Source organism: Heptranchias perlo, unplaced genomic scaffold, assembly GCF_035084215.1.
Source record: "Heptranchias perlo isolate sHepPer1 unplaced genomic scaffold, sHepPer1.hap1 HAP1_SCAFFOLD_154, whole genome shotgun sequence".
Lineage (NCBI taxonomy): Eukaryota > Metazoa > Chordata > Chondrichthyes > Hexanchiformes > Hexanchidae > Heptranchias > Heptranchias perlo.
Window position 1 is genome coordinate 505,765 of NW_027138796.1, and position 27,643 is coordinate 533,407.

The 27,643-nt window shown below is 52.9% G+C and overlaps 2 protein-coding genes across 2 annotated transcripts; both read right to left on the bottom strand.

Annotated features, from left to right (window-relative positions):
• Positions 1–302: 302 nt before the first annotated feature.
• LOC137309221 (tubulin alpha-1 chain-like) lies at positions 303–5,947 on the bottom strand. Its single transcript, XM_067977482.1, has 4 exons — positions 5,812–5,947; positions 4,812–4,960; positions 1,122–1,802; positions 303–599 (listed from the first exon to the last, which is right to left on the bottom strand). Exons 1-4 carry the CDS (start codon positions 5,930–5,932, stop codon positions 303–305), a joined length of 1,248 nt encoding a protein of 415 aa, XP_067833583.1. The 5' UTR covers positions 5,933–5,947.
• Positions 5,948–10,149: 4,202 nt separating this feature from the next.
• LOC137309224 (tubulin alpha chain-like) lies at positions 10,150–16,293 on the bottom strand. The gene is made up of 4 exons (XM_067977486.1): positions 16,158–16,293; positions 15,158–15,306; positions 10,969–11,649; positions 10,150–10,446 (listed from the first exon to the last, which is right to left on the bottom strand). Exons 1-4 carry the CDS (start codon positions 16,276–16,278, stop codon positions 10,150–10,152), a joined length of 1,248 nt encoding a protein of 415 aa, XP_067833587.1. The 5' UTR covers positions 16,279–16,293.
• Between the last annotated feature and the right edge of the window lie 11,350 nt (positions 16,294–27,643).

The window sequence follows — 27,643 nt, forward strand, 5'->3', positions numbered from 1 at the left end:
ACTGAAGTGCTGTGTGACTGCAGCTCTGTGGAGTTTGATTAAGCCCCATTCTGGGTCCATTGATCCTCTTTCAAGTTCTAACGTCTTCTTTTACACCGTGTTTCTCAATCCCTTGTCGTGTATTTGTGGCTTTTAAATCGACACAATTCGAAAATCATTCAAAAATATTTATTTTCTTAAATATAATTTGTAAGATAAATGTGAAATTAAGTTAAACTCTTTTTATGTTCTAAATTAATGTCATTTTGTAAAATAAATATGATTTAAAGTTAAACTCTTTTTACTTTCTAAATGAATAAATCTTATTCTTCCTCCTCCGCCTTTCTGTCCAGCGCGGAAGAATCGACGGCCACCTCTTCGTAATCCTTCTCGAGTGAGGCCAGGTCCTCCCGTGCGTCCTGGAACTCCCCTTCCTCCAGCCCCTCCCCCACGTACCAGTGGACAAAGGCCCGCTTGGCGTACATCTTATCGAATTTGAGGTTGAGGCGGGTCCAAGCCAAGGCAATGGCGGTGGTGTTGCTCAGCATACAGAGGGCACGTTGCACCTTTGCCAGATCGCCCCCTGGCACCACCGTCGGGGGCTGGTAGTTGATGCCAACCTGTGGGAAAAGAAAATTCTTTAGATTTCAGTTGCACAGAATGGAGCTTCAAAATCAGAGCCGTTGGGAACCACTTAACTATCAGAAAGATAAATTAATGTACCAATGTGTGTCTATCACTGTACAAAAACCCAGATCTGGTTATTCAGTGGGCTCTTCCCCCCGTTTTAGAGCCTCAGTTTCTGATGGATGGATGCTGTGTAATGAGGCCAGATTCCGGGGCTAATTCCTTTCTTCAGTTCATCTTGTCCAATGAGGCCTTGATTTTTCAGGATGCCTTTTCCTTGTTCAAGCAAGGACTTCTCCTGGAACATTCAGGGCAAAAATCAAGGATCAGAGCTGAGACAATTCCACCAACAGCCTCAGAGAGAGCTCCTCTTTGGGCCAGGAATGGGGAGGGTCTGAAAGGAGGGACAGCTTTTGACCCAGACTGAACAGACGTATTGTTCACGTGGGATATGAGATTGTCAGAATCCATGTTTCCCCAGAGCCCCATGGATTGAACACAAAACCCACACTTACCTTGAACCCGGTCGGGCACCAATCAACAAACTGGATCGAGCGCTTGGTTTTGATGGTGGCGATGGAGGCGTTGACATCCTTTGGCACGACATCTCCTCGGTACAGCATGCAGCACGCCATGTACTTGCCCTGGCGGGGGTCGCACTTCACCATCTGATTGGCTGGTTCAAAGCAGGCGTTGGTGATCTCTGACACAGATATTTGCTCGTGGTAAGCCTTCTCGGCCGAAATAAGGGGGGAGTAGGTTAATAATGGGAAGTGAATGCGGGGATAAGGGACCAGGTTGGTTTGGAACTCAGTCAGGTCCACATTGAGGGCACCGTCGAACCGTAGTGACGCCGTGATGGATGACACCAACTGTCCAATGAGACGGTTGAGGTTGGTGTACGTTGGACGCTCAATGTCAAGGTTACGCCGACATATATCATAAAGGGCCTCGTTGTCGACCATGAAGCCGCAGTCAGAGTGCTCAAGGGTGGAGTGGGTGACGAGCACGGAGTTGTACGGTTCGACCACCGCAGTGGAAATCTGCGGCGCAGGATAAACAGAAAACTCCAGTTTGGATTTCTTGCCGTAGTCTACAGATAGTCTCTCCATCAGGAGGGATGTAAAACCCGAGCCGGTCCCACCCCCGAAACTGTGGAAAATGAGGAAACCCTGGAGTCCCGTGCACTGGTCAGCCTGTGGGCAAAGAAGGTACAAAACATTAAAAGGGAGCAGAAAATGGAATCTATCGTCAAAGGACAGTGAACACAGGACAGGAGCAAAAATACTGACCGTCCCTGGTGGGACAGGGCAGTGGGAGCTGGTGAGAAGGGGCAGTGGGAAATGGGGAGAAGGGAGAGTGGGAGATGGTGAGAAGGGGCAGTGGGAGCTGGTGAGAAGGGGCAGCGGGAGCTGTTGGGACTAGACAGTGGGAGATGGTGAACATAGGAACAGGAGTAGGCCATTCAGCCCCTCATGCCTGCTCCGCCATTTGATAAGATCATGGCTGATCTGTTATCTAGCTGCATATACCCGCCTTTGGCCCATATCTCTTAATACCTTTGGTTGCCAAAAAGCTATCCATCTCACATTTAAATGTAGCAATTGAGCTAGTATCAATTGCCGTTTGCGGAAGAGAGTTCCAAACTTCTACCACCCTTTGTGTGTAGAAATGTTTTCTAATCTCACTCCTGAAAGGTCTGGCTCTAATTTTTAGACTGTGCCCCCTACTCCTAGAATCCCCAACCAATGGAAATAGTTTCTCTCTATCCGTTCCCCTTAATATCTTATAAACTTCGATCAGATCACCCCTTAACCTTCTGAACGCTAGAGTATACAACCCCAATTTGCGTAATCTGTCCTCGTAACTTAATCCTTGAAGTCTGGGTATCATTCTGGGAAACCTACGCTGCGCTCCCTTCAAGGCCAATATGTCCTTCCGAAGGTGTGGTGCCCAGAACTGCTCACAGTACTCCATGTGCGGTCTAACCAGGGTTTTGTATATCTGCAGCATAACTTCTGCCCCCTTGCACTCCAGTCCTCTCGATATAAAGGCCAGCATTCCTTTTGCCTTATTGATTATTTTCTGCACCTGTTCATGACACTTCAATGATCGATGTACCTGAACCCCGAAGTCCCTTTGGACATCCACTGTTTTTAATGTTTTACCATTTAGAAAGTACCCTGTTCTATCCTTTTTTGATCCAAAGTGGATGACCTCACATTTGTCTATATTGAATTCCATTTGCCACAATTTTGCCCATTCACCTAATCTATCAATATCCCTTTGTAATTTTATGTTTTCATCTTCACTGCTTACAATGCCACCAATCTTTGTGTCATCGGCAAACTTAGATATGAGACTTTCTATGCCTTCATCTAAGTCGTTAATAAATATTGTGACTAATTGAGGCCCCAAGACAGATCCCTGCGGGACTCCACTGGTCACATCCTGCCAATGTGAATACTTACCCATTATCCCTACTCTCTGTCGCCTTTCGCTCCGCCAATTTCCTAACCAAGTCCGTACTTTTCCCTCGATTCCATGGGCTTCTAACTTAGCTAACAGTCTCTTATGTGGGACCTTATCAAATGCCTTTTGGAAGTCCATATAAATAATATCCATTGATATTCCCCTGTCCACGACTTTAGTCACTTCTTCAAAAAATTCAATCAGGTTTGTCAGGCACGACCTACCTTTCACAAATCCATGCTGGCTCTCCCTGATTAACTGAAAATTCTCAAGGTGTTCAGTCACCCTATCCTTAATTATAGACTCCAGCAATTTCCCCACAACAGATGTTAGGCTAACTGGTCTATCATTCCCCGGTTTCCCTCTCTCTCCTTTCTTAAAAAGCGGAGTGACGTGCAATTTTCCAATCTAGAGGGACAGTTCCTGAATCTAGAGAACTTTGAAAGATTATAGTTAGGGCATTTGCAATCTGCTCACCTACTTCCTTTAAAACCCTGGGATGGAAACCATCTGGTCCTGGGGATTTGTCAATCTTTAGTGCTATTATTTTCTTCATTACTGTTGCTTTACTTATGTTAATTTTATCGAGTCCCTGTCCCCGATTCAATATTAGTTTTGTTGGGATTTCCGGCATGCTATCCTCTTTTTCTACTGTAAATACTGACGCAAAGTAATTATTCAACATGTCCGCCAGTTCCCCATTGTCAATGACAATATCCCCACTTTCAGTTTTTAAGGGGCCAAACCTGCTCCTGACCACCCTCTTTTTCCTAATATAACTATAAAAGTTCTTCGTATTGGTTTTGATATCCCTTGCAAGTTTCTTTTCATACTCTCTTTTTGTAGCTCTTGTGAGAAGGGGCAGTGGTAGCTGCTGGGATGGGGCAGTGGGAGATGATGGGATGGGTCAGCGGGAGATGCTGGGAATGGGCAGGGGGAGTTGATTGGAATGGTCAGGGGGAGATGATGGGACTGGGCAGTGGGAGATGATGTGATGGGTCAGTGGGAGACGATGGGAGAGACAGTGGGAGATAATGAGATGGGGCAGTGGGAGATGATGGGATGGGTCAGTGGGAGATGTTGGGAATGGGCAGGGGGTGTTGATGGGAATGGGCAGGGGGAGATGATGTGATGGGTCAGTGGGAGACGATGGGAGAGACAGTGGGAGATATTGAGATGGGGCAGTGGGAGATGATGGGATTTGTCAGTGTTGGGAATGTTGGGAATGGGGAGGGCGAGCTGATGGGAATGGGCAGGGGGAGATGATGGGACGGGGCAGTGGTAGACTGTGGGACTGGGCAGTGGGAGACTGTGGGAATGGGCATTGGGAGACTGTGGGACTGGGCAGTGCGAGATTATGTGACGGAGCAGTGGAAGACTGTGGGACTGGGCAGTGGGAGATGGTGGGACGGGGCAGTGGGAGATGATGGGATGGGGCAATGAGAAATGATGAGACGGGGCAGCGGGAGATGTTGGGACGGGGTAGTGGGAGATGGTGAGAAGGAGCAATGGGAGATGATGGGAGAGGTTGTGGGAGATGGTGAGAAGGAGCAGTGGTTGCCGGTTCGATTAGGCAGTGGGAGATGATGGAGGGGTAGTGGGAGATGGTGAGAAGGAGCAGTGGGAGATGGTGAGAGGGGGCAGTGGTTGCCGGTTCGATTAGGCAGTGGGAGATGATGGAGGGGTAGTGGGAGATGGTGAGAGGGGGCAGTGGTTGCCAGTACACAACTTACCACCTTCCGTATGCGATCCAAGACCAGATCCACTATCTCCTTGCCGATGGAACAGTGGCCCCGTGCGTAGTTATTGGCCGCATCCTCCTTGCCGGTGATGAGTTGCTCGGGGTGAAAGAGCTGTCGGTAGGTGCCGGTGCGGACCTCATCTGGGGGCAGGGAACGGAGAGTTAAAAACCTGAATATGCATCATTTCAAGTATTTTGATACAAGTCTGGCCATTTTTCTGGGAACATCTCTCAGTCCTGGGACCACCACCTTTGATCCAGACTGGAAATCCCTGACTGTCCACAGTGACTGGAGTATTGGAGATTGGGAGGAGAGGGGGAGAGACGATTGGCCAAGCAGCTTCAACTGTCGAGATCTCATGACCAACCCAGCAGCTGGAAGCAGCAAACCAGGAGGATGCCAGGAGCATGAAGGCCGTGTTCTGCTGTCTCAGTTGGTAGCTGGTGCGACAAATTGATCAGAGGAGTCGCAGGTTCCATTTGTGGCCTGTGCTGGGTCAGCTGATCTCAGCTAAGGTGGATATGAGCCCTGATATTAACCTCAGGACCCTGGGTGGGGGGTGGGACAGTAAACAATCCACCTGGGTACCTGCTGCTGTTCCTTACCCAATAACTGCACCTGGCAAATGAGTGTATGTGGGGGATGGGGTTAAGGTGGGGACAGTACTGAGCTCAGCTGTGATGGTGCCTGTGGTTGAATTGCTTGCAGGGACTCAATGTTTGGCCTAATACTTGAAAGAATTGGTGAAGCACCGGAGAGACACGTGGGCCAGTGGAACCAGATTCTGGTAACGGGAAACACCTTCGGGGGAGGAGGGGAGATACTTGGAGGGGCCAAGACTTGGTCTGTGAGAAGGGAGTTTGTATCAAACAGCAACAAGAGGTAGCAGAACAGTGCCTGTCTGTATCAGGAGGAAGGACTGTACATGAGTAGGTGTATTGCAATGAGTTTAGTGACACACGACTAACCCATCAACAATCTCTCCCCTTACCGATCACAGTGGGCTCCAGATCTACAAACACGGCTCGGGGGATGTGCTTGCCCGCCCCCGTCTCACTGAAGAAGGTGTTGAAGGAGTCGTCCCCACCTCCGACGGTCTTGTCACTGGGCATCTGCCCATCTGGTTGGATCCCATGCTCCAGGCAATACAGCTCCCAGCAAGCATTGCCGACCTGCACGCCGGCCTGGCCAATGTGGATTGAAAGACACTCACGCTAAAGAGTGGAGAACACAGGATTATTTACACAGGTAGGAGGACAATGCTTTATACAGTCAGTGGAGGTGGAAGGGAGAAGGGTGTGTGGGCAGCAACACGTTCCATTACAGTAACCTGTGGATCCCGTCCATTCCCTGTAGATCTCACCTGCTGCCTGCTGGATCCCTTCTGTCCCTGTGCAACGTTCCACTACCTGTAGACCCCACCCCCTTCCGATGGACCCCTCTGCTCACGATGGATGTCTTCTCTCCGTGTGCGTTCCCACTCCCTGTGGACTCCCTCTCTTCCTCTGGATCCCCCATTTTCTGTGGTTTCCCACACCCTGTGTATTGCAGTGCTTCCTGTACATTCCCACTCCCTGTGGACTGCCCTGTCCCAGAGGATTTGCCCACTGACTGTGGATCCATTGCTCAATGTGGGCCACTCACTTCCTGAGGAATTCCCCATATTTCTTAAAGATCCCACATTCTGCCATTGACCACCCTCGTTTGCTGTGGATATGCATCACCCTGTGGATACCCAATCTCCCTGTGACTCCTCTCTCCAGATGGATTTCCCACTTTCTCCGTGTGGCTGCCCCGAATCTCCCTGTGGATGCCCCCAGTCTCCCTGTGGTTCACTCCTCACTCTCTTTTCTGAAGCCCCTTCTCTCAACATCGATTACTGCTCTCCCTGTCGTTCTTCCTCTCTCCATGTGGATCCTTCTCTCCCTGTGGATTCCCACCCTCCCTGTGGGTCCTTTCCCTCTCCCTTGGGATGCATTACTCTGACTGGTTCCCTTCTCTCTCCCGACAGATTCCCACTCTCCGAGTGGATCACACTCTCTCAGTGGATCACACTCTCCCTGTGGATCTGCTCTCCCAGTAGATCCCACTCTCCCTTTGAATTCCTCTCTCCCAGTGGATCCCACTCTCCCTGTGAATCCCTCTCTCCCAGTGGATCCCCCTCTCCCTGTGGATCCCTCTGTCTCGGTGGAACACCCTCGCTCTGTGCATTGCCCAGTGAGCTCTCACCATAATCTCCTCCTATTCTCGCAGCTCTTGAGAATGTGCCTCGTGCTGCCGCTCCCGCTATTTATACCCCGCCCGATAGAACCCTCCTGTTCAGCAAATCGGGCTCTGATTGGTCTGTGAGAACAATGGCCTATTGTTGCTTTGTTAAACGTAGCGACGTTGCTCAGTGCTGATTGGTTCATTGTGTAAAAGGCGGAACCAAGAATTCGCTACATTCTTTTATGGGAGGAGCGCCAGGGAACAAGAGAATTCCCCTTACCCCCAGACCCCATCAATCAGACCCCCAACCCCCAGACCCCATCAATCAGACCCCCAACCCCCAGACCCCATCAATCAGACCCCCAACCCCCAGACCCCATCAATCAGACCCCCAACCCCCAGACCCCATCAATCAGACCCCCAAACCGCAGACCCCATCATTCAGATCCCCAACTCCCAGACACCATCAATCAGACCCTCAGACCCCATCAATCAGATCCCCAACCCCCAGACCCCATCAATCAGACCCCCAACCCCCAGACCCCATCAATCAGACCCCCAACCCCCAGACCCCATCAATCAGACCCCCAACCCCCAGACCCCATCAATCAGACCCCCACCCCCAGACCCTATCAATCAGACCCCCAACCCCCAGACCCCATCAATCAGACCCCCAACCGCCAGACCCCATCAATCAGACCCCCAACCCCCAGACCCCATCAATCAGACCCCCAACCCCCAGACCCCATCAATCAGACCCCCAACCCCCAGACCCCATCAATCAGACCCCCAACCCCCAGACCCTATCAATCAGACCCCCAACCTTCAGGCCCCATCAATCAGACCACCAACCATCAGACCCCATCAATCAGACCCCCAAACCTCAGACCCCATCAATCAAAGGCCCAACCTCAGAACCCCAACCATCAGACACCATCAATCAGACCTCCAACCACAGACCCTATCAATCAGACCACCATCGATCAGACCCCCATCAATCAGACCCATCAATCTGATCCCCATCAATCAGACCCCCAACCCTCAGACCCCATCAATCAGACCCCCAAACCTCAGACCCCATCAATCAGAGCCCCAACCTCAGATCCTCAACCATCAGACCTCCAACCACAGACCCTATCAATCAGACCCCCAACCTTCAGGCCCCATCAATCAGACCACCAACCATCAGACCCCCATCAATCAGACCCATCAATCTGATCCCCATCAATCAGACCCCCAACCCTCAGACCCCATCAATCAAAGGCCCAACCTCAGAACCCCAACCATCAGACCCCATCAATCAGACCTCCAACCACAGACCCTATCAATCACACCCCCAACCCCCAGTCCCCATCAATCACACCCCCAACCTCAGACCCCATCAATCTCAACCCCAACTATCAGACCCCATCAATCAGACCCACATCAATCTGATCCCCATCAATCACACCCCCAATCTCAGACCCTATCAATCACACCTCCAACCATCAGACCTCATCAATATCACCCCCAACCATCAGACCCCATCAATCTGATCCCCATCAATCTGATCCCTATCTATCAGACCCACATCAATCAGACCCAGATCTATCAGATTTCCATGTCAGACCCCCATCTATTAGACTCCCATCTATCAGACCTCCGTCCGTTGCTCAATGTGGGTCGCTCACACCCTGAGGCACACCCCGTATTTCATGAGGATCCCACACTCCCTGCAGATCTCCCCACTCCATGTGAACGCCAACCTCTCTAGATCCATTTCTGCCCTCACCCCTTCTCCACCCTCCTAGAACCATGATAGGATCCCCCTTGTCCTCACCTACCACTCCAACAGCCTCCACATTCAACAGATCATCCTCCGCCATTTCCGCCACCTTCAGCACCACCAAACAGATCTTCCCCCTCCCCTTTCAGGATTCCGAAGGGATCATTCCTCCGTGACACCCTTGTCCACTCTTCCATCACCCCCAACACCCACTCCCCTTCCTACGGCACCTTCCTGTACAAGCGCAGGAGATGCATCACCTGCTCTTTCACCTCCCTTCCCACCGTCCAGAGCCCCAAACACTCTTCCAGGTGAAACAGTGATTTACTTGTACTTCTTTCAGTTTGGCATACTGTATTCGCTGCTCACGATGCGGAATCCTGTACATTGGAGAGACCAAACGAGTTTGGGTGATCGCTTTGCTGAACATCTCCGTCCGGCCTGCAAGCGTGACCCTGAGTTTCCGGTCACTTGCCATTTTAATTCCCCGTCCCACTCCCACTGTGACCTCTCTGTCCTCGGCCTCCTACACTATTCCAGTGAAGCTCAACGGAAGCTCGAGGAACAGCACCTCATCTTTCGATTAGACACTTTGCAACCTTCTGGACTCAACATTGATTTGATTAAGTTCAGATCAGAACCACTGCTCCCATTTTTTCAGGCAGCAGGTGCTGCTAATGGTTCTGCTGTTGCCATTTACAGTTCCTCTGGACCCATCTTTTGTTCCTTTACTTGCCCCATTACCACCCTCCTTGCCTTGCACCATCATCTCTTTTGTCATTTAATCACTCCTGCCTTCCACCCTCTCACAGACCCTCCCTTTTGTTCTTTCCTCCTCTCCCCTTCCTCCCCTGTTTCCCTGGTTCTGTACTTGCTTCAGAACTGTTAAATCTTTCACATCTTCCAGTTCTGACAAAAGGCCATTGACCTGAAAGGTTAACTCTGTTTCTTTCTCCACAGATGCTGCCTGACCTGCTGAGTAATTCCAGCATTTTCTGTTTTTATTTCAGATTCCAGCGTCTGCAGTATTTTGCTTTTGATTCAGTGTTTTAATGACTGAAGTGCTGTGTGACTGCAGCTCTGTGGAGTTTGATTAAGCCCCATTCTGGGTCCATTGATCCTCTTTCAAGTTCTAACGTCTTCTTTTACACGTGTTTCTCAATCTCTTGTCATGTATTTGTGGCTTTTAAATCGACACAATTCCAAAATCATTCAAAAATATTTATTTTCTTAAATATAATTTGTAAGATAAATGTGAAATTAAGTTAAACTCTTTTTATGTTCTAAATTAATGTCATTTTGTAAAATAAATATGAATTAAAGTTAAACTCTTTTTACTTTCTAAATGAATAAATCTTATTCTTCCTCCTCCGCCTTTCTGTCCAGCGCGGAAGAATCGACGGCCACCTCTTCGTAATCCTTCTCGAGTGAGGCCAGGTCCTCCCGTGCGTCCTGGAACTCCCCTTCCTCCAGCCCCTCCCCCACGTACCAGTGGACAAAGGCCCGCTTGGCGTACATCTTATCGAATTTGAGGTTGAGGCGGGTCCAAGCCAAGGCAATGGCGGTGGTGTTGCTCAGCATACAGAGGGCACGTTGCACCTTTGCCAGATCGCCCCCTGGCACCACCGTCGGGGGCTGGTAGTTGATGCCAACCTGTGGGAAAAGAAAATTCTTTAGATTTCAGTTGCACAGAATGGAGCTTCAAAATCAGAGCCGTTGGGAACCACTTAACTATCAGAAAGATAAATTAATGTACCAATGTGTGTCTATCACTGTACAAAAACCCAGATCTGGTTATTCAGTGGGCTCTTCCCCCAGTTTTAGAGCCTCAGTTTCTGATGGATGGATGCTGTGTAATGAGGCCAGATTCCGGGGCTAATTCCTTTCTTCAGTTCATCTTGTCCAATGAGGCCTTGATTTTTCAGGATGCCTTTTCCTTGTTCAAGCAAGGACTTCTCCTGGAACATTCAGGGCAAAAATCAAGGATCAGAGCTGAGACAATTCCACCAACAGCCTCAGAGAGAGCTCCTCTTTGGGCCAGGAATGGGGAGGGTCTGAAAGGAGGGACAGCTTTTGACCCAGACTGAACAGACGTATTGTTCACGTGGGATATGAGATTGTCAGAATCCATGTTTCCCCAGAGCCCCATGGATTGAACACAAAACCCACACTTACCTTGAACCCGGTCGGGCACCAATCAACAAACTGGATCGAGCGCTTGGTTTTGATGGTGGCGATGGAGGCGTTGACATCCTTTGGCACGACATCTCCTCGGTACAGCATGCAGCACGCCATGTACTTGCCCTGGCGGGGGTCGCACTTCACCATCTGATTGGCTGGTTCAAAGCAGGCGTTGGTGATCTCTGACACAGATATTTGCTCGTGGTAAGCCTTCTCGGCCGAAATAAGGGGGGAGTAGGTTAATAATGGGAAGTGAATGCGGGGATAAGGGACCAGGTTGGTTTGGAACTCAGTCAGGTCCACATTGAGGGCACCGTCGAACCGTAGTGACGCCGTGATGGATGACACCAACTGTCCAATGAGACGGTTGAGGTTGGTGTACGTTGGACGCTCAATGTCAAGGTTACGCCGACATATATCATAAAGGGCCTCGTTGTCGACCATGAAGCCGCAGTCAGAGTGCTCAAGGGTGGAGTGGGTGACGAGCACGGAGTTGTACGGTTCGACCACCGCAGTGGAAATCTGCGGCGCAGGATAAACAGAAAACTCCAGTTTGGATTTCTTGCCGTAGTCTACAGATAGTCTCTCCATCAGGAGGGATGTAAAACCCGAGCCGGTCCCACCCCCGAAACTGTGGAAAATGAGGAAACCCTGGAGTCCCGTGCACTGGTCAGCCTGTGGGCAAAGAAGGTACAAAACATTAAAAGGGAGCAGGAAATGGAATCTATCGTCAAAGGACAGTGAACACAGGACAGGAGCAAAGATACTGACCGTCCCTGGTGGGACAGGGCAGTGGGAGCTGGGGAGATGGGGAGAAGGGAGAGTGGGAGATGGGGAGAAGGGAGAGTGGGAGATGGTGAGAAGGGGCAGTGGGAGCTGGTGAGAAGGGGCAGCGGGAGCTGTTGGGACTAGACAGTGGGAGATGGTGAACATAGGAACATAGGAACAGGAGTAGGCCATTCAGCCCCTCATGCCTGCTCCGCCATTTGATAAGATCATGGCTGATCTGTTATCTAGCTGCATATACCCGCCTTTGGCCCATATCTCTTAATACCTTTGGTTGCCAAAAAGCTATCCATCTCACATTTAAATGTAGCAATTGAGCTAGTATCAATTGCCGTTTGCGGAAGAGAGTTCCAAACTTCTATCACCCTTTGTGTGCAGAAATGTTTTCTAATCTCACTCCTGAAAGGTCTGGCTCTAATTTTTAGACTGTGCCCCCTGCTCCTAGAATCCCCAACCAATGGAAATAGTTTCTCTCTATCCGTTCCCCTTAATATCTTAAAAACTTCGATCAGATCACCCCTTAACCTTCTGAACTCCAGAGAATACAACCCCAATTTGCGTAATTTGTCCTCGTAACTTAATCCTTGAAGTCTGGGTATCATTCTAGTAAACCTACGCCGCACTCCTTCCAAGGCCAATATGTCCTTCCGAAGGTGCGGTGCCCAGAACTGCTCACAGTACTCCAGGTGCGGTCTAACCAGGGTTTTGTATCGCTGCAGCATAACTTCTGCCCCCTTGTCCTCTAGTCCTCGAGATATAAAGGCCAGCATTCCATTAGCCTTATTGATTATTTTCTGCACCTGTTCATGACACTTCAATGATCGATGTACCTGAACCCCGAAGTCCCTTTGGACATCCACTGTTTTTAACTTTTTACCATTTAGAAAGTACCCTGTTCTATCCTTTTTTGATCCAAAGTGGATGACCTCACATTTGTCTATATTGAATTCCATTTGCCACAATTTTGCCCATTCACTTAATCTATCAATATCCCTTTGTAATTTTATGTTCTCACCAACACTGCTTACAATGCCACCAATCTTTGTGATGTGGAGATGCCGGTGATGGACTGGGGTGTACAAATGTAAGGAATCTTACAACACCGGGTTATAGTCCAACAGTTTTATTTGAAAATCACAAGCTTTTGGAGGCTTTCTCCTTCGTCAGGCACTCACCTGACGAAGGAGAAAGCCTCCGAAAGCTTGTGATTTTCAAATAAAACTGTTGGACTATAACCTGGTGTTGTAAGATTCCTACCAATCTTTGTGTCATCGGCAAACTTAGATATGAGACTTTCTATGCCTTCATCTAAGTCGTTAATAAATATTGTGACGAATTGAGGCCCCAAGACAGATCCCTGCGGGACTCCACTGGTCACATCCTGCCAATGTGAATACTTACCCATTATCCCTACTCTCTGTCGCCTTTCGCTCCGCCAATTTCCTAACCAAGTCCGTACTTTTCCCTCGATTCCATGGGCTTCTAACTGAGCTAACAGTCCCTTATGTGGGACCTTCTCAAATGCCTTTTGGAAGTCCATATAAATAATATCCATTGACATTCCCCTGTCCACGACTTTAGTCACTTCTTCAAAAAATTCAATCAGGTTTGTCAGGCACGACCTACCTTTCACAAATCCATGCTGGCTCTCCCTGATTAACTGAAAATTCTCAACGTGTTCAGTCACCCTATCCTTAATTATAGACTCCAGCAATTTCCCCACAACAGATGTCAGGCTAACTGGTCTATAATTCCACGGTTTCCCTCTCTCTCCTTTCTTAAACAGCGGAGTGACGTGCAATTTTCCAATCTAGAGGGACAGTTCCTGAATCTAGAGAACTTTGAAAGATTATAGTTAGGGCATTTGCAATCTGCTCACCTACTTCCTTTAAACCCTGGGATGGAAACCATCTGGTCCTGGGGATTTGTCAATCTTTAGTGCAATTATTTTCTTCATTACTGTTGCTTTACTTATGTTAATTTTATCGAGTCCCTGTCCCCGATTCAATATTAGTTTTGTTGGGATTTCCGGCATGCTATCCTCTTTTTCTACTGTAAATACTGACGCAAAGTAATTATTCAACATGTCCGCCAGTTCCCCATTGTCAATGACAATATCCCCACTTTCAGTTTTTAAGGGGCCAAACCTGCTCCTGACCACCCTCTTTTTCCTAATATAACGATAAAAGTTCTTCGTATTGGTTTTGATATCCCTTGCAAGTTTCTTTTCATACTCTCTTTTTGTAGCTGTTGTGAGAAGGGGCAGTGGTAGCTGCTGGGATGGGGCAGTGGGAGATGATGGGATGGGTCAGCGGGAGATGTTGGGAATGGGCAGGGGGAGTTGATTGGAATGGTCAGGGGGAGATGATGGGACTGGGCAGTGGGAGATGATGTGATGGGTCAGTGGGAGACGATGGGAGAGACAGTGGGAGATAATGAGATGGGGCAGTGGGAGATGATGGGATGGGTCAGTGGGAGATGTTGGGAATGGGCAGGGGGAGATGATGGGAATGGGCAGGGGGAGATGATGGGAATGGGCAGGGGGAGATGATGGGACGGGGCAGTGGGAGACGATGGGAGAGACTGTGGGAGATAATGAGATGGGGCAGTGGGAGATGATGGGATGGGTCAGTGGGAGATGTTGGGAATGGGCAGGGGGAGATGATGGGAATGGGCAGGGGGAGATGATGGGAATGGGCAGGGGGAGATGATGGGACGGGGCAGTGGTAGACTGTGGGACTGGGCAGTGGGAGACTGTGGGAATGGGCAGTGGGAGACTGGGACTGGGCATTGGGAGACTGTGGGACTGGGCAGTGGGCGATTATGTGACGGAGCAGTGGGAGATGATGGGAGAGGTAGTGGGAGATGGTGAGAAGGAGCAGTGGGAGATGGTGAGAAGGAGCAGTGGTTGCCGGTTCGATTAGGCAGTGGGAGATGATGGGACGGGGTAGTGGGAGATGGTGAGAAGGAGCAATGGGAGATGATGGAGGGGTAGTGGGAGATGGTGAGAAGGAGCAGTGGTTGCCGGTTCGATTAGGCAGTGGGAGATGATGGAGGGGTAGTGGGAGATGGTGAGAAGGAGCAGTGGGAGATGATGGAGGGGTAGTGGGAGATGGTGAGAAGGAGCAGTGGGAGATGATGGAGGGGTAGTGGGAGATGGTGAGAAGGAGCAGTGGTTGCCGGTTCGATTAGGCAGTGGGAGATGATGGAGGGGTAGTGGGAGATGGTGAGAAGGAGCAGTGGGAGATGATGGGAGAGGTTGTGGGAGATGGTGAGAAGGAGCAGTGGGAGATGGTGAGAAGGAGCAGTGGTTGCCGGTTCGATTAGGCAGTGGGAGATGATGGAGGGGTAGTGGGAGATGGTGAGAGGGGGCAGTGGTTGCCAGTACACAACTTACCACCTTCCGTATGCGATCCAAGACCAGATCCACTATCTCCTTGCCGATGGAACAGTGGCCCCGTGCGTAGTTATTGGCCGCATCCTCCTTGCCGGTGATGAGTTGCTCGGGGTGAAAGAGCTGTCGGTAGGTGCCGGTGCGGACCTCATCTGGGGGCAGGGAACGGAGAGTTAAAAACCTGAATATGCATCATTTCAAGTATTTTGATACAAGTCTGGCCATTTTTCTGGGAACATCTCTCAGTCCTGGGACCACCACCTTTGATCCAGACTGGAAATCCCTGACTGTCCACAGTGACTGGAGTATTGGAGATTGGGAGGTGAGGGGGAGAGACGATTGGCCAAGCAGCTTCAACTGTCGAGATCTCATGACCAACCCAGCAGCTGGAAGCAGCAAACCAGGAGGATGCCAGGAGCATGAAGGCCGTGTTCTGCTGTCTCAGTTGGTAGCTGGTGCGACAAATTGATCAGAGGAGTCGCAGGTTCCATTTGTGGCCTGTGCTGGGTCAGCTGATCTCAGCTAAGGTGGATATGAGCCCTGATATTAACCTCAGGACCCTGGGTGGGGGGTGGGACAGTAAACAATCCACCTGGGTACCTGCTGCTGTTCCTTACCCAATAACTGCACCTGGCAAATGAGTGTATGTGGGGGATGGGGTTAAGGTGGGGACAGTACTGAGCTCAGCTGTGATGGTGCCTGTGGTTGAATTGCTTGCAGGGACTCAATGTTTGGCCTAATACTTGAAAGAATTGGTGAAGCACCGGAGAGACACGTGGGCCAGTGGAACCAGATTCTGGTAACGGGAAACACCTTCGGGGGAGGAGGGGAGATACTTGGAGGGGCCAAGACTTGGTCTGTGAGAAGGGAGTTTGTATCAAACAGCAACAAGAGGTAGCAGAACAGTGCCTGTCTGTATCAGGAGGAAGGACTGTACATGAGTAGGTGTATTGCAATGAGTTTAGTGACACACGACTAACCCATCAACAATCTCTCCCCTTACCGATCACAGTGGGCTCCAGATCTACAAACACGGCTCGGGGGATGTGCTTGCCCGCCCCCGTCTCACTGAAGAAGGTGTTGAAGGAGTCGTCCCCACCTCCGATGGTCTTGTCACTGGGCATCTGCCCATCTGGTTGGATCCCATGCTCCAGGCAATACAGCTCCCAGCAAGCATTGCCGACCTGCACGCCGGCCTGGCCAATGTGGATTGAAAGACACTCACGCTAAAGAGTGGAGAACACAGGATTATTTACACAGGTAGGAGGACAATGCTTTATACAGTCAGTGGAGGTGGAAGGGAGAAGGGTGTGTGGGCAGCAACACGTTCCATTACAGTAACCTGTGGATCCCGTCCATTCCCTGTAGATCTCACCTGCTGCCTGCTGGATCCCTTCTGTCCCCGTGCTATGTTCCACTACCTGTCGACACCACCCCCTTCCGATGGACCCCTCTGCTCACGATGGATGTCTTCTCTCCGTGTGCGTTCCCACTCCCTGTGGACTCCCTCTCTTCCTCTGGATCCCCCATTTTCTGTGGTTTCCCACACCCTGTGTATTGCAGTGCTTCCTGTACATTCCCACTCCCTGTGGACTGCCCTGTCCCAGAGGATTTGCCCACTGACTGTGGATCCATTGCTCAATGTGGGCCACTCGCTTCCTGAGGAATTCCCCATATTTCATAAAGATCCCACATTCTGCCATTGACCACCCTCGTTTGCTGTGGATATGCATCACCCTGTGGATTCCCAATCTCCCTGTGACTCCTCTCTCCAGATGGATTTCCCACTTTCTCCGTGTGGCTGCCCCGAATCTCCCTGTGGATGCCCCCAGTCTCCCTGTGGTTCACTCCTCACTCTCTTTTCTGAAGCCCCTTCTCTCAACATCGATTACTGCTCTCCCTGTCGTTCTTCCTCTCTCCATGTGGATCCTTCTCTCCCTGTGGATTCCCACCCTCCCTGTGGGTCCTTTCCCTCTCCCTTGGGATGCATTACTCTGACTGGTTCCCTTCTCTCTCCCGACAGATTCCCTCTCTCCCAGTGGATCACACTCTCTCAGTGGATCCCACTCTCCCTGTGACTCCCTCTCTCCCAGTCGATCCCACTCTCCCTGTGACTCCATCTCTCCCAGTCGATCCCACTCTCCCTGTGAGTCCCTCTCTCCCAGTGGATCCCTCTCTCCCTGTGAATTCCTCTTTCCCAGTAGATCCCACTCTCCCTGTGAATCCCTCTCTCCCAGTGGATCCCTCTCTCCCTGTGAATTCCTCTCTCCTAGTAGATCCCACTCTCCCTGTGGATCCACTCTCCCAGTAGATCCCACTCTCCCTGTGAATCCCTCTCTCCCAGTAGATCCCACTCTCCCTGTGAATCCCTCTCTCCCTGTGGATCCCACTCTCCCTGTGAATCCCTCTCTCCCAGTGGATCCCCCTCTCCCTGTGGATCCCTCTGTCTCGGTGGAACACCCTCGCTCTGTGCATTGCCCAGTGAGCTCTCACCATAATCTCCTCCTATTCTCGCAGCTCTTGAGAATGTGCCTCGTGCTGCCGCTCCCGCTATTTATACCCCGCCCGATAGAACCCTCCTATTCAGCAAATCGGGCTCTGATTGGTCTGTGAGAACAATGGCCTATTGTTGCTTTGTTAAACGTAGCGACGTTGCTCAGTGCTGATTGGTTCATTGTGTAAAAGGCGGAACCAAGAATTCGCTACATTCTTTTATGGGAGGAGCGCCAGGGAACAAGAGAATTCCCCTTACCCCCAGACCCCATCAATCAGACCCCCAACCCCCAGACCCCATCAATCAGACCCCCAACCCCCAGACCCCATCAATCAGACCCCCAACCCCCAGACCCCATCAATCAGACCCCCAACCCCCAGACCCCATCAATCAGACCCCCAACTCCCAGACCCCATCAATCAGACCCCCAACCCCCAGACCCCATCAATCAGACCCCCAACCACCAGACCCCATCAATCAGACCCCCAACCCCCAGACCCCATCAATCAGACCCCCAACCCCCAGACCCCATCAATCAGACCCCCAACTCCCAGACCCCATCAATCAGACCCCCAACCCCCAGACCCCATCAATCAGACCCCCAACCCCCAGACCCCATCAATCAGACCCCCAACCCCCAGCCCCCATCAATCAGACCCCCAACCCCCAGACACCATCAATCAGACCCCCAACCCCCAGACACCATCAATCAGACCCCCAACCCCCAGACCCCATCAATCAGACCCCCAACCCCCAGACACCATCAATCAGACCCCCAACCCCCAGACCCCATCAATCAGACCCCCAACCCCCAGACCCCATCAATCAGACCCCCAACCCCCAGACCCCATCAATCAGACCCCAACCCCCAGACCCCATCAATCAGACCCCCAACCCCCAGACCCCATCAATCAGACCCTCAGACCCCATCAATCAGATCCCCAACTCCCAGACCGCATCAATCAGACCCCCAATCCTCAGACCCCATCAATCAGACCCCCAAACACCAGACCCCATCAATCAGACCCCCAACCCGCAGACCCCATCAATCAGACCCTCAGACCCCATCAATCAGATCCCCAACTCCCAGACCGCATCAATCAGACCCCCAATCCTCAGACCCCATCAATCAGACCCCCAAACACCAGACCCCATCAATCAGACCCCCAACCCGCAGACCCCATCAATCAGACACACAACCTCAGACCCCATCAATCAGACCCCCAACCCTCAGACCACATCAATCAGACCCCCAATCCTCACACCCCATCAATCAAACCCCCAAACCTCAGACCCCATCAATCAGACCCCCAACCCCCAGACCCCATCAATCAGACCCCCAACCCCCAGACCCCATCAATCAGACCCCCAACCCCCAGCCCCCATCAATCAGACCCCCAACCCCCAGACACCATCAATCAGACCCCCAACCCCCAGACACCATCAATCAGACCCCCAACCCCCAGACCCCATCAATCAGACCCCCAACCCCCAGACCCCATCAATCAGACCCCCAACCCCCAGACCCCATCAATCAGACCCCAACCCCCAGACCCCATCAATCAGACCCCCAACCCCCAGACCCCATCAATCAGACCCTCAGACCCCATCAATCAGATCCCCAACTCCCAGACCGCATCAATCAGACCCCCAATCCTCAGACCCCATCAATCAGACCCCCAACCCCCAGACCCCATCAATCAGACCCCCAACCCCCAGACCCCATCAATCAGACCCTCAGACCCCATCAATCAGATCCCCAACTCCCAGACCGCATCAATCAGACCCCCAATCCTCAGACCCCATCAATCAGACCCCCAAACACCAGACCCCATCAATCAGACCCCCAACCCGCAGACCCCATCAATCAGACACACAACCTCAGACCCCATCAATCAGACCCCCAACCCTCAGACCCCATTAATCAGACCCCCAACCCTCAGACCCCATCAATCAGACCCCCAACCCCCAGACCCCATCAATCAGACCCCTAGCCCCCAGACACCATCAATCAGACCACCAACCCCAGACCCCATCAATCAGACCCCCAACCCTCAGACCTCATCAATCAGACCCCCAACCCTCAGACCCCATCAATCAGACCCGCAACCCTCAGGCCCCATCATTCAGACCCCCACCCTTGAAACACCATCAATCAGACCCCCAACCCTCAGACCACATCAATCAGACCCCCAATCCTCACACCCCATCAATCAAACCCCCAAACCTCAGACCCCATCAATCAGACCCCCAATCCTCAGACCCCATCAATCAGACCCCCAACCCTCAGATGCCATCAATCAGACCCTCAACCCCCAGACCGCATCAATCAGACCCCCAACCCCCAGACCCCATCAATCAGACCCCCAACCCCCAGACACCATAAATCAGACCCCCACACCTCAGACCCCATCAATCAGACCCCCAACCCTCAGACTCCATCAATCAGATCCCCAACTCCCAGACTGCATCAATCAGACCCCCAACCCCCAGACCGCATCAATCAGACCCCCAACCCTCAGACGACATCAATCAGACCCCCAATCCTCAGACCCCATCAATCAGACCCCCAAACCTCAGACCCCATCAATCAGATCCCCAACCATCAGACCCCATCAATCAGACCCCCAACCCTCAGATGCCATCAATCAGACCCTCAACCCCCAGATCACATCAATCTGACCCCCAACCCCCAGACCCCATTAATCAGACCCCCAACCCTCAGACCCCATCAATCAGACCCCCAACCCTCAGGCCCCATCATTCAGACCCCCACCCCTGAGACCCCATCAATCAGACCCCCAACCCTCAGACCCCATCATTCAGATCCCCAACTCCCAGACACCACCAATCAGACCCTCAGACCCCATCAATCAGATCCCCAACTCCCAGACCGCATCAATCAGACACCCAATCCTCAGACCCCATCAATCAGACCCCCAAACACCAGACCCCATCAATCAGACCCCCAACCCGCAGACCCCATCAATCAGACACACAACCTCAGACCCCATCAATCAGACCCCCAACCCCAGACCCCATCAATCAGACCCCCAATCCCCAGACACCATCAATCAGACCACCAACCCCCAGACCCCATCAATCAGACCCCCAACCCTCAGGCCCCATCAATCAGACCACCAACCCTCAGACTCCATCAATCAGATCCCCAACTCCCAGACTGCATCAATCAGACCCCCAACCCCCAGACCGCATCAATCAGACCCCCAACCCTCAGACCACATCAATCAGACCCCCAACCCTCAGACCCCATCAATCAGACCCCCAACCCTCAGGCCCCATCATTCAGACCCCCACCCCTGAGACCGCATCAATCAGACCCCCAACCCTCAGGCCCCATCAATCAGACCACCAACCCTCAGACTCCATCAATCAGATCCCCAACCCCCAGACCGCATCAATCAGACCCCCAACCCTCAGACCACATCAATCAGACCCCCAACCCTCAGACCCCATCAATCAGACCCCCAACCCTCAGGCCCCATCATTCAGACCCCCACCCCTGAGACCGCATCAATCAGACCCCCAACCCTCAGACCGCATCAATCAGACCCCCAACCCTCAGACCCCATCAATCAGACCCTCAACCCCCAGACCGCATCAATCAGACCCCCAACCCCCAGACCCCATCAATCAGACCCCCAACCCCCAGACCCCATCAATCAGACCCCCAACCCCCAGACCCCATCAATCAGACCCCCAACCCCCAGACACCATCAGTCAGACCACCAACCCCAGACCCCATCAATCAGACCCCCAACCCTCAGGCCCCATCAATCAGATCCCCAACCCCAGACCCCATCAATCAGACCCCCAACCCCAGACCCCATCAATCAGACCCCCAATCCCCAGATACCATCAATCAGACCACCAACCCCAGACCCCATCAATCAGACCCCCAACCCTCAGACCCCATCAATCAGACCCCCAACCCTCAGACTCCATCAATCAGATCCCCAACTCCCAGACTGCATCAATCAGACCCCCAACCCCCAGACCGCATCAATCAGACCCCCAACCCCCAGACCACATCAATCAGATCCCCAACTCCCAGACTGAATCAATCAGACCCCCAATCCTCAGACCCCATCAATCCGACCCCCAAACCTCAGACCCCATCAATCAGACCCCCAACCCCCAGACCACAACAATCTGACCCCCAACCATCAGACCCCATCAATCAGACCCCCAACCCCCAGACCCCATCAATCAGACCCCCAACCCCCAGACCCCATCATTCAGACCCCCACCCCTGAGACCCCATCAATCAGACCCCCAACCCTCAGGCCCCATCATTCAGACCCCCACCCCTGAGACCCCATCAATCAGACCCCCAACCCTCAGATGCCATCAATCAGACCCTCAACCCCCAGACCACAACAATCTGACCCCCAACCCCCAGACCCCATCAATCAGACCCCCAACCCTCAGACCCCATCAATCAGACCCCCAACCCCCAGACCCCATCATTCAGACCCCCACCCCTCAGACCCCATCAATCAGACCCCCAACCCTCAGGCCCCATCATTCAGACCCCCACCCCTGAGACCCCATCAATCAGACCCCCAACCCTCAGACCCCATCATTCAGATCCCCAACTCCCAGACACCATCAATCAGACCGTCAGACCCCATCAATCAGATCCCCAACTCCCAGACCGCATCAATCAGACCCCCAATCCTCAGACCCCATCAATCAGACCCCCAAACACCAGACCCCATCAATCAGACCCCCAACCCCCAGACCCCATCAATCAGACACACAACCTCAGACCCCATCAATCAGACCCCCAACCCTCAGACCCCATTAATCAGACCCCCAACCCTCAGACCCCATCAATCAGACCCCCAACCCTCAGACCCCATCTATCAGACCCCCAACCCCCAGACACCATCAATCAGACCACCAACCCCAGACCCCATCAATCAGACCCCCAACCCTCAGACCTCATCAATCAGACCCCCAATCCTCACACCCCATCAATCAAACCCCCAAACCTCAGACCCCATCAATCAGACCCCCAACCCTCAGATGCCATCAATCAGACCCTCAACCCCCAGACCGCATCAATCAGACCCCCAACCCCCAGACCCCATCAATCAGACCCCCAACCCGCAGACCCCATCAATCAGACCCCCAACCCCCAGACACCATCAGTCAGACCACCAACCCTCAGGCCCCATCAATCAGACCCCCAACCCTCAGGCCCCATAAATCAGACCCCCACACCTCAGACCCCATCAATCAGACCCCCAACCCCCAGACACCATCAGTCAGACCACCAACCCTCAGGCCCCATCAATCAGACCCCCAACCCTCAGGCCCCATCATTCAGACCCCCACCCCTGAGACCCCATCAATCAGACCCCCAACCCTCAGACCCCATCATTCAGATCCCCAACTCCCAGACACCACCAATCAGACCCTCAGACCCCATCAATCAGATCCCCAACTCCCAGACCGCATCAATCAGACACCCAATCCTCAGACCCCATCAATCAGACCCCCAAACACCAGACCCCATCAATCAGACCCCCAACCCGCAGACCCCATCAATCAGACACACAACCTCAGACCCCATCAATCAGACCCCCAACCCCAGACCCCATCAATCAGACCCCCAATCCCCAGACACCATCAATCAGACCACCAACCCCAGACCCCATCAATCAGACCCCCAACCCTCAGATGCCATCAATCAGACCCCCAACCCCCAGACCCCATCAATCAGACCCCCATCCCCCAGACACCATCAGTCAGACCACCAACCCCCAGACCGCATCAATCAGACCCCCAAACCCCAGACCCCATCAATCAGACCCCCAACCCCCAGACCCCATCAATCAGACCCCCATCCCCCAGACACCATCAGTCAGACCACCAACCCCAGACCCCATCAATCAGACCCCCAACCCTCAGGCCCCATCAATCAGTCCCCCAACCCCAGACCCCATCAATCAGACCCCCAACCCCAGACCCCATCAATCAGACCCCCAATCCCCAGACACCATCAATCAGACCACCAACCCCAGACCCCATCAATCAGACCCCCAACCCTCAGGCCCCATAAATCAGACCCCCACACCTCAGACCCCATCAATCAGACCCCCAACCCTGAGACTCCATCAATCAGATCCCCAACTCCCAGACTGCATCAATCAGACCCCCAACCCCCAGACCGCATCAATCAGACCCCCAACCCTCAGACGACATCAATCAGACCCCCAAACCTCAGACCCCATCAATCAGATCCCCAACCATCAGACCCCATCAATCAGACACCCAACCCTCAGATGCCATCAATCAGACCCTCAACCCCCAGACCACAACAATCTGACCCCCAACCCCCAGACCCCATCAATCAGACCCCCAACGCTCAGACCCCATCAATCAGACCCCCAACCCTCAGGCCCCATCATTCAGACCCCCACCCCTGAGACCCCATCAATCAGACCCCCAACCCTCAGACCCCATCATTCAGAACCCCAACTCCCAGACACCATCAATCAGACCCTCAGACCCCATCAATCAGATCCCCAACTCCCAGACCGCATCAATCAGACCCCAACCCTCAGACCCCATCAATCAGACCCCCAACCCCCAGACACCATCAATCAGACCCCCAACCCCCAGACACCATCAATCAGACCACCAACCCCAGACCCCATCAATCAGACCTCATCAATCAGACCCCCAACCCTCAGACCCCATCAATCAGACCCGCAACCCTCAGGCCCCATCATTCAGACCCCCACCCCTGAAACACCATCAATCAGATCCCCAACTCCCAGACCGCATCAATCAGACCCCCAACCCTCAGACCGCATCAATCAGACCCCCAATCCTCACACCCCATCAATCAAACCCCCAAACCTCAGACCCCATCAATCAGACCCCCAATCCTCAGACCCCATCAATCAGACCCCCAACCCTCAGATGCCATCAATCAGACCCTCAACCCTCAGACCGCATCAATCAGACCCCCAACCCCCAGACCCCATCAATCAGACCCCAACCCCCAGACCCCATCAATCAGACCCCCAACCCCCAGACACCATCAGTCAGACCACCAACCCCAGACCCCATCAATCAGACCCCCAACCCTCAGGCCCCATCAATCAGACCCCCAACCCTCAGGCCCCATCAATCAGACCCCCACACCTCAGACCCCATCAATCAGACCCCCAACCCTCAGACTCCATCAATCAGATCCCCAACTCCCAGACTGCATCAATCAGACCCCCAACCCTCAGACGACATCAATCAGACCCCCAATCCTCAGACCCCATCAATCAGACCCCCAAACCTCAGACCCCATCAATCAGACCCCCAAACCTCAGACCCCATCAATCAGATCCCCAACCATCAGACCCCATCAATCAGACCCCCAACCCTCAGATGCCATCAATCAGACCCTCAACCCCCAGATCACATCAATCTGACCCCCAACCCCCAGACCCAATCAATCAGACCCCCAACCCTCAGACCCCATCAATCAGACCCCCAACCCTCAGGCCCCATCATTCAGACCCCCACCCCTGAGACCGCATCAATCAGACCCCCAACCCTCAGACCCCATCATTCAGATCCCCAACTCCCAGACACCATCAATCAGACCCCCAACCCTCAGACCCCATTAATCAGACCCCCAACCCTCAGACCCCATCATTCAGATCCCCAACTCCCAGACACCACCAATCAGACCCTCAGACCCCATCAATCAGATCCGCAACACCCAGACCGCATCAATCAGACACCCAATCCTCAGACCCCATCAATCAGACCGCCAAACACCAGACCCCATCAATCATACCCCCAACCCGCAGACCCCATCAATCAGACACACAACCCTCAGACCCCATTAATCAGACCCCCAACCCTCAGACCCCATCAATCAGACCCCCAACCCTCAGACCCCATCAATCAGACCCCCAACCCCCAGACACCATCAATCAGACCACCAACCCCAGACCCCATCAATCAGACCCCCAACCCTCAGATCTCATCAATCAGACCCCCAACCCTCAGACCCTATCAATCAAACCCGCAACCCTCAGGCCCCATCATTCAGACCCCCACCCCTGAGACCCCATCAATCAGATCCCCAACTCTCAGACCGCATCAATCAGACCCCCAACCCCCAGACCACATCAATCAGACCCCCAATCCTCACACCCCATCAATCAAACCCCCAAACCTCAGACCCCATCAATCAGACCCCCAATCCTCACACCCCATCAATCAAACCCCCAAACCTCAGACCCCATCAATCAGACCACCAACCCCAGACCCCATCAATCAGACCCCCAACCCTCAGACCTCATCAATCAGACCCCCAACCGTGAGACACCATCAGTCAGACCCCCAACCCCCAGACACCATCAATCAGACCCCCAACCCCCAGACACCATCAGTCAGACCACCAACCCCAGACCCCATCAATCAGACCCCCAACCCTCAGGCCCCATCAATCAGACCCCCAACCCCAGACCCCATCAATCAGACCCCCAACCCCAGACGCCATCAATCAGACCACCAATCCCCAGACACCAGCAATCAGACCACCAACCCCAGACCCCATCAATCAGACGCCCACACCTCAGACCCCATCAATCAGACCCCCAACCCTCAGACTCCATCAATCAGATCCCCAACTCCCAGACTGCATCAATCAGACCCCCAACCCCCAGACCGCATCAATCAGACCCCCAACCCTCAGACGACATCAATCAGACCCCCAATCCTCAGATCCCATCAATCAGACCCCCAAACCTCAGACCCCATCAATCAGACACCCAACCCTCAGATGCCATCAATCAGACCCTCAACCCCCAGACACCATCAATCAGACCCCCAACCCTCAGGCCCCATCATTCAGACCCCCACCCCTGAGACCCCATCAATCAGACCCCCAACCCTCAGACCCCATCATTCAGATCCCCAACTCCCAGACACCATCAATCAGACCCTCAGACCCCATCAATCAGATCCCCAACTCCCAGACCGCATCAATCAGACCCCCAGTCCTCAGACCCCATCAATCAGACCCCCAAACCCCAGACCCCGTCAATCAGACCCCCAACCCCCAGACCCCATCAATCAGACCCCCAACCCTCAGATGCCATCAATCAGACCCTCAACCCCCAGACCGCATCAATCAGACCCCCAAACCCCAGACCCCATCAATCAGACCCCCAACCCCCAGACACCATCAGTCAGACCACCAACCCCAGACCCGATCAATCAGACCCCCAACCCTCAGGCCCCATCAATCAGACCCCCAACCCCAGACCCCATCAATCAGACCCCCAACCCCAGACCCCATCAATCAGACCCCCAATCCCCAGACACCATCAATCAGACCACCAACCCCAGACCCCATCAATCAGACCCCCAACCCTCAGGCCCCATAAATCAGACCCCCACACCTCAGACCCCATCAATCAGACCCCCAACCCTCAGACTCCATCAATCAGATCCCCAACTCCCAGACTGCATCAATCAGACCCCCAACCCCCAGACCGCATCAATCAGACCCCCAACCCTCAGACGACATCAATCAGACCCCCAATCCTCAGACCCCATCAATCAGACCCCCAAACCTCAGACCCCATCAATCAGATCCCCAACCCTCAGATGCCATCAATCAGACCCTCAACCCCCAGACCACATCAATCTGACCCCCAACCCCCAGACCGCATCAATCAGACCCTCAACCCCCAGACCCCATCAATCAGACCCCCAACCCCCAGACCCCATCAATCAGACCCCCAACCCTCAGACCCCATCAATCAGACCCCCAACCCTCAAGCCCCATCATTCAGACCCCCACCCCTGAGACCCCATCAATCAGACCCCCAACCCTCAGACCCCATCATTCAGATCCCCAACTCCCAGACACCATCAATCAGACCCTCAGACCCCATCAATCAGATCCCCAACTCCCAGACCGCATCAATCAGACCCCCAATCCT

Coding starts and splice junctions, on each gene's coding strand:
- LOC137309224 (XM_067977486.1), bottom strand. CDS start 16,278: ATGCCCAGTGACAAGACCATCGGAGGTGGGGACGACTCCTTCAACACC. Junction 15,307..16,157: donor TCTGGAGCCCACTGTGATCG/GTAAGGGGAGAG, acceptor CCCTGCCCCCAG/ATGAGGTCCGCACCGGCACC. Junction 10,447..10,968: donor GGTGCCCGACCGGGTTCAAG/GTAAGTGTGGGT, acceptor CTTTTCCCACAG/GTTGGCATCAACTACCAGCC.
- LOC137309221 (XM_067977482.1), bottom strand. CDS start 5,932: ATGCCCAGTGACAAGACCGTCGGAGGTGGGGACGACTCCTTCAACACC. Junction 4,961..5,811: donor TCTGGAGCCCACTGTGATCG/GTAAGGGGAGAG, acceptor CCCTGCCCCCAG/ATGAGGTCCGCACCGGCACC. Junction 600..1,121: donor GGTGCCCGACCGGGTTCAAG/GTAAGTGTGGGT, acceptor CTTTTCCCACAG/GTTGGCATCAACTACCAGCC.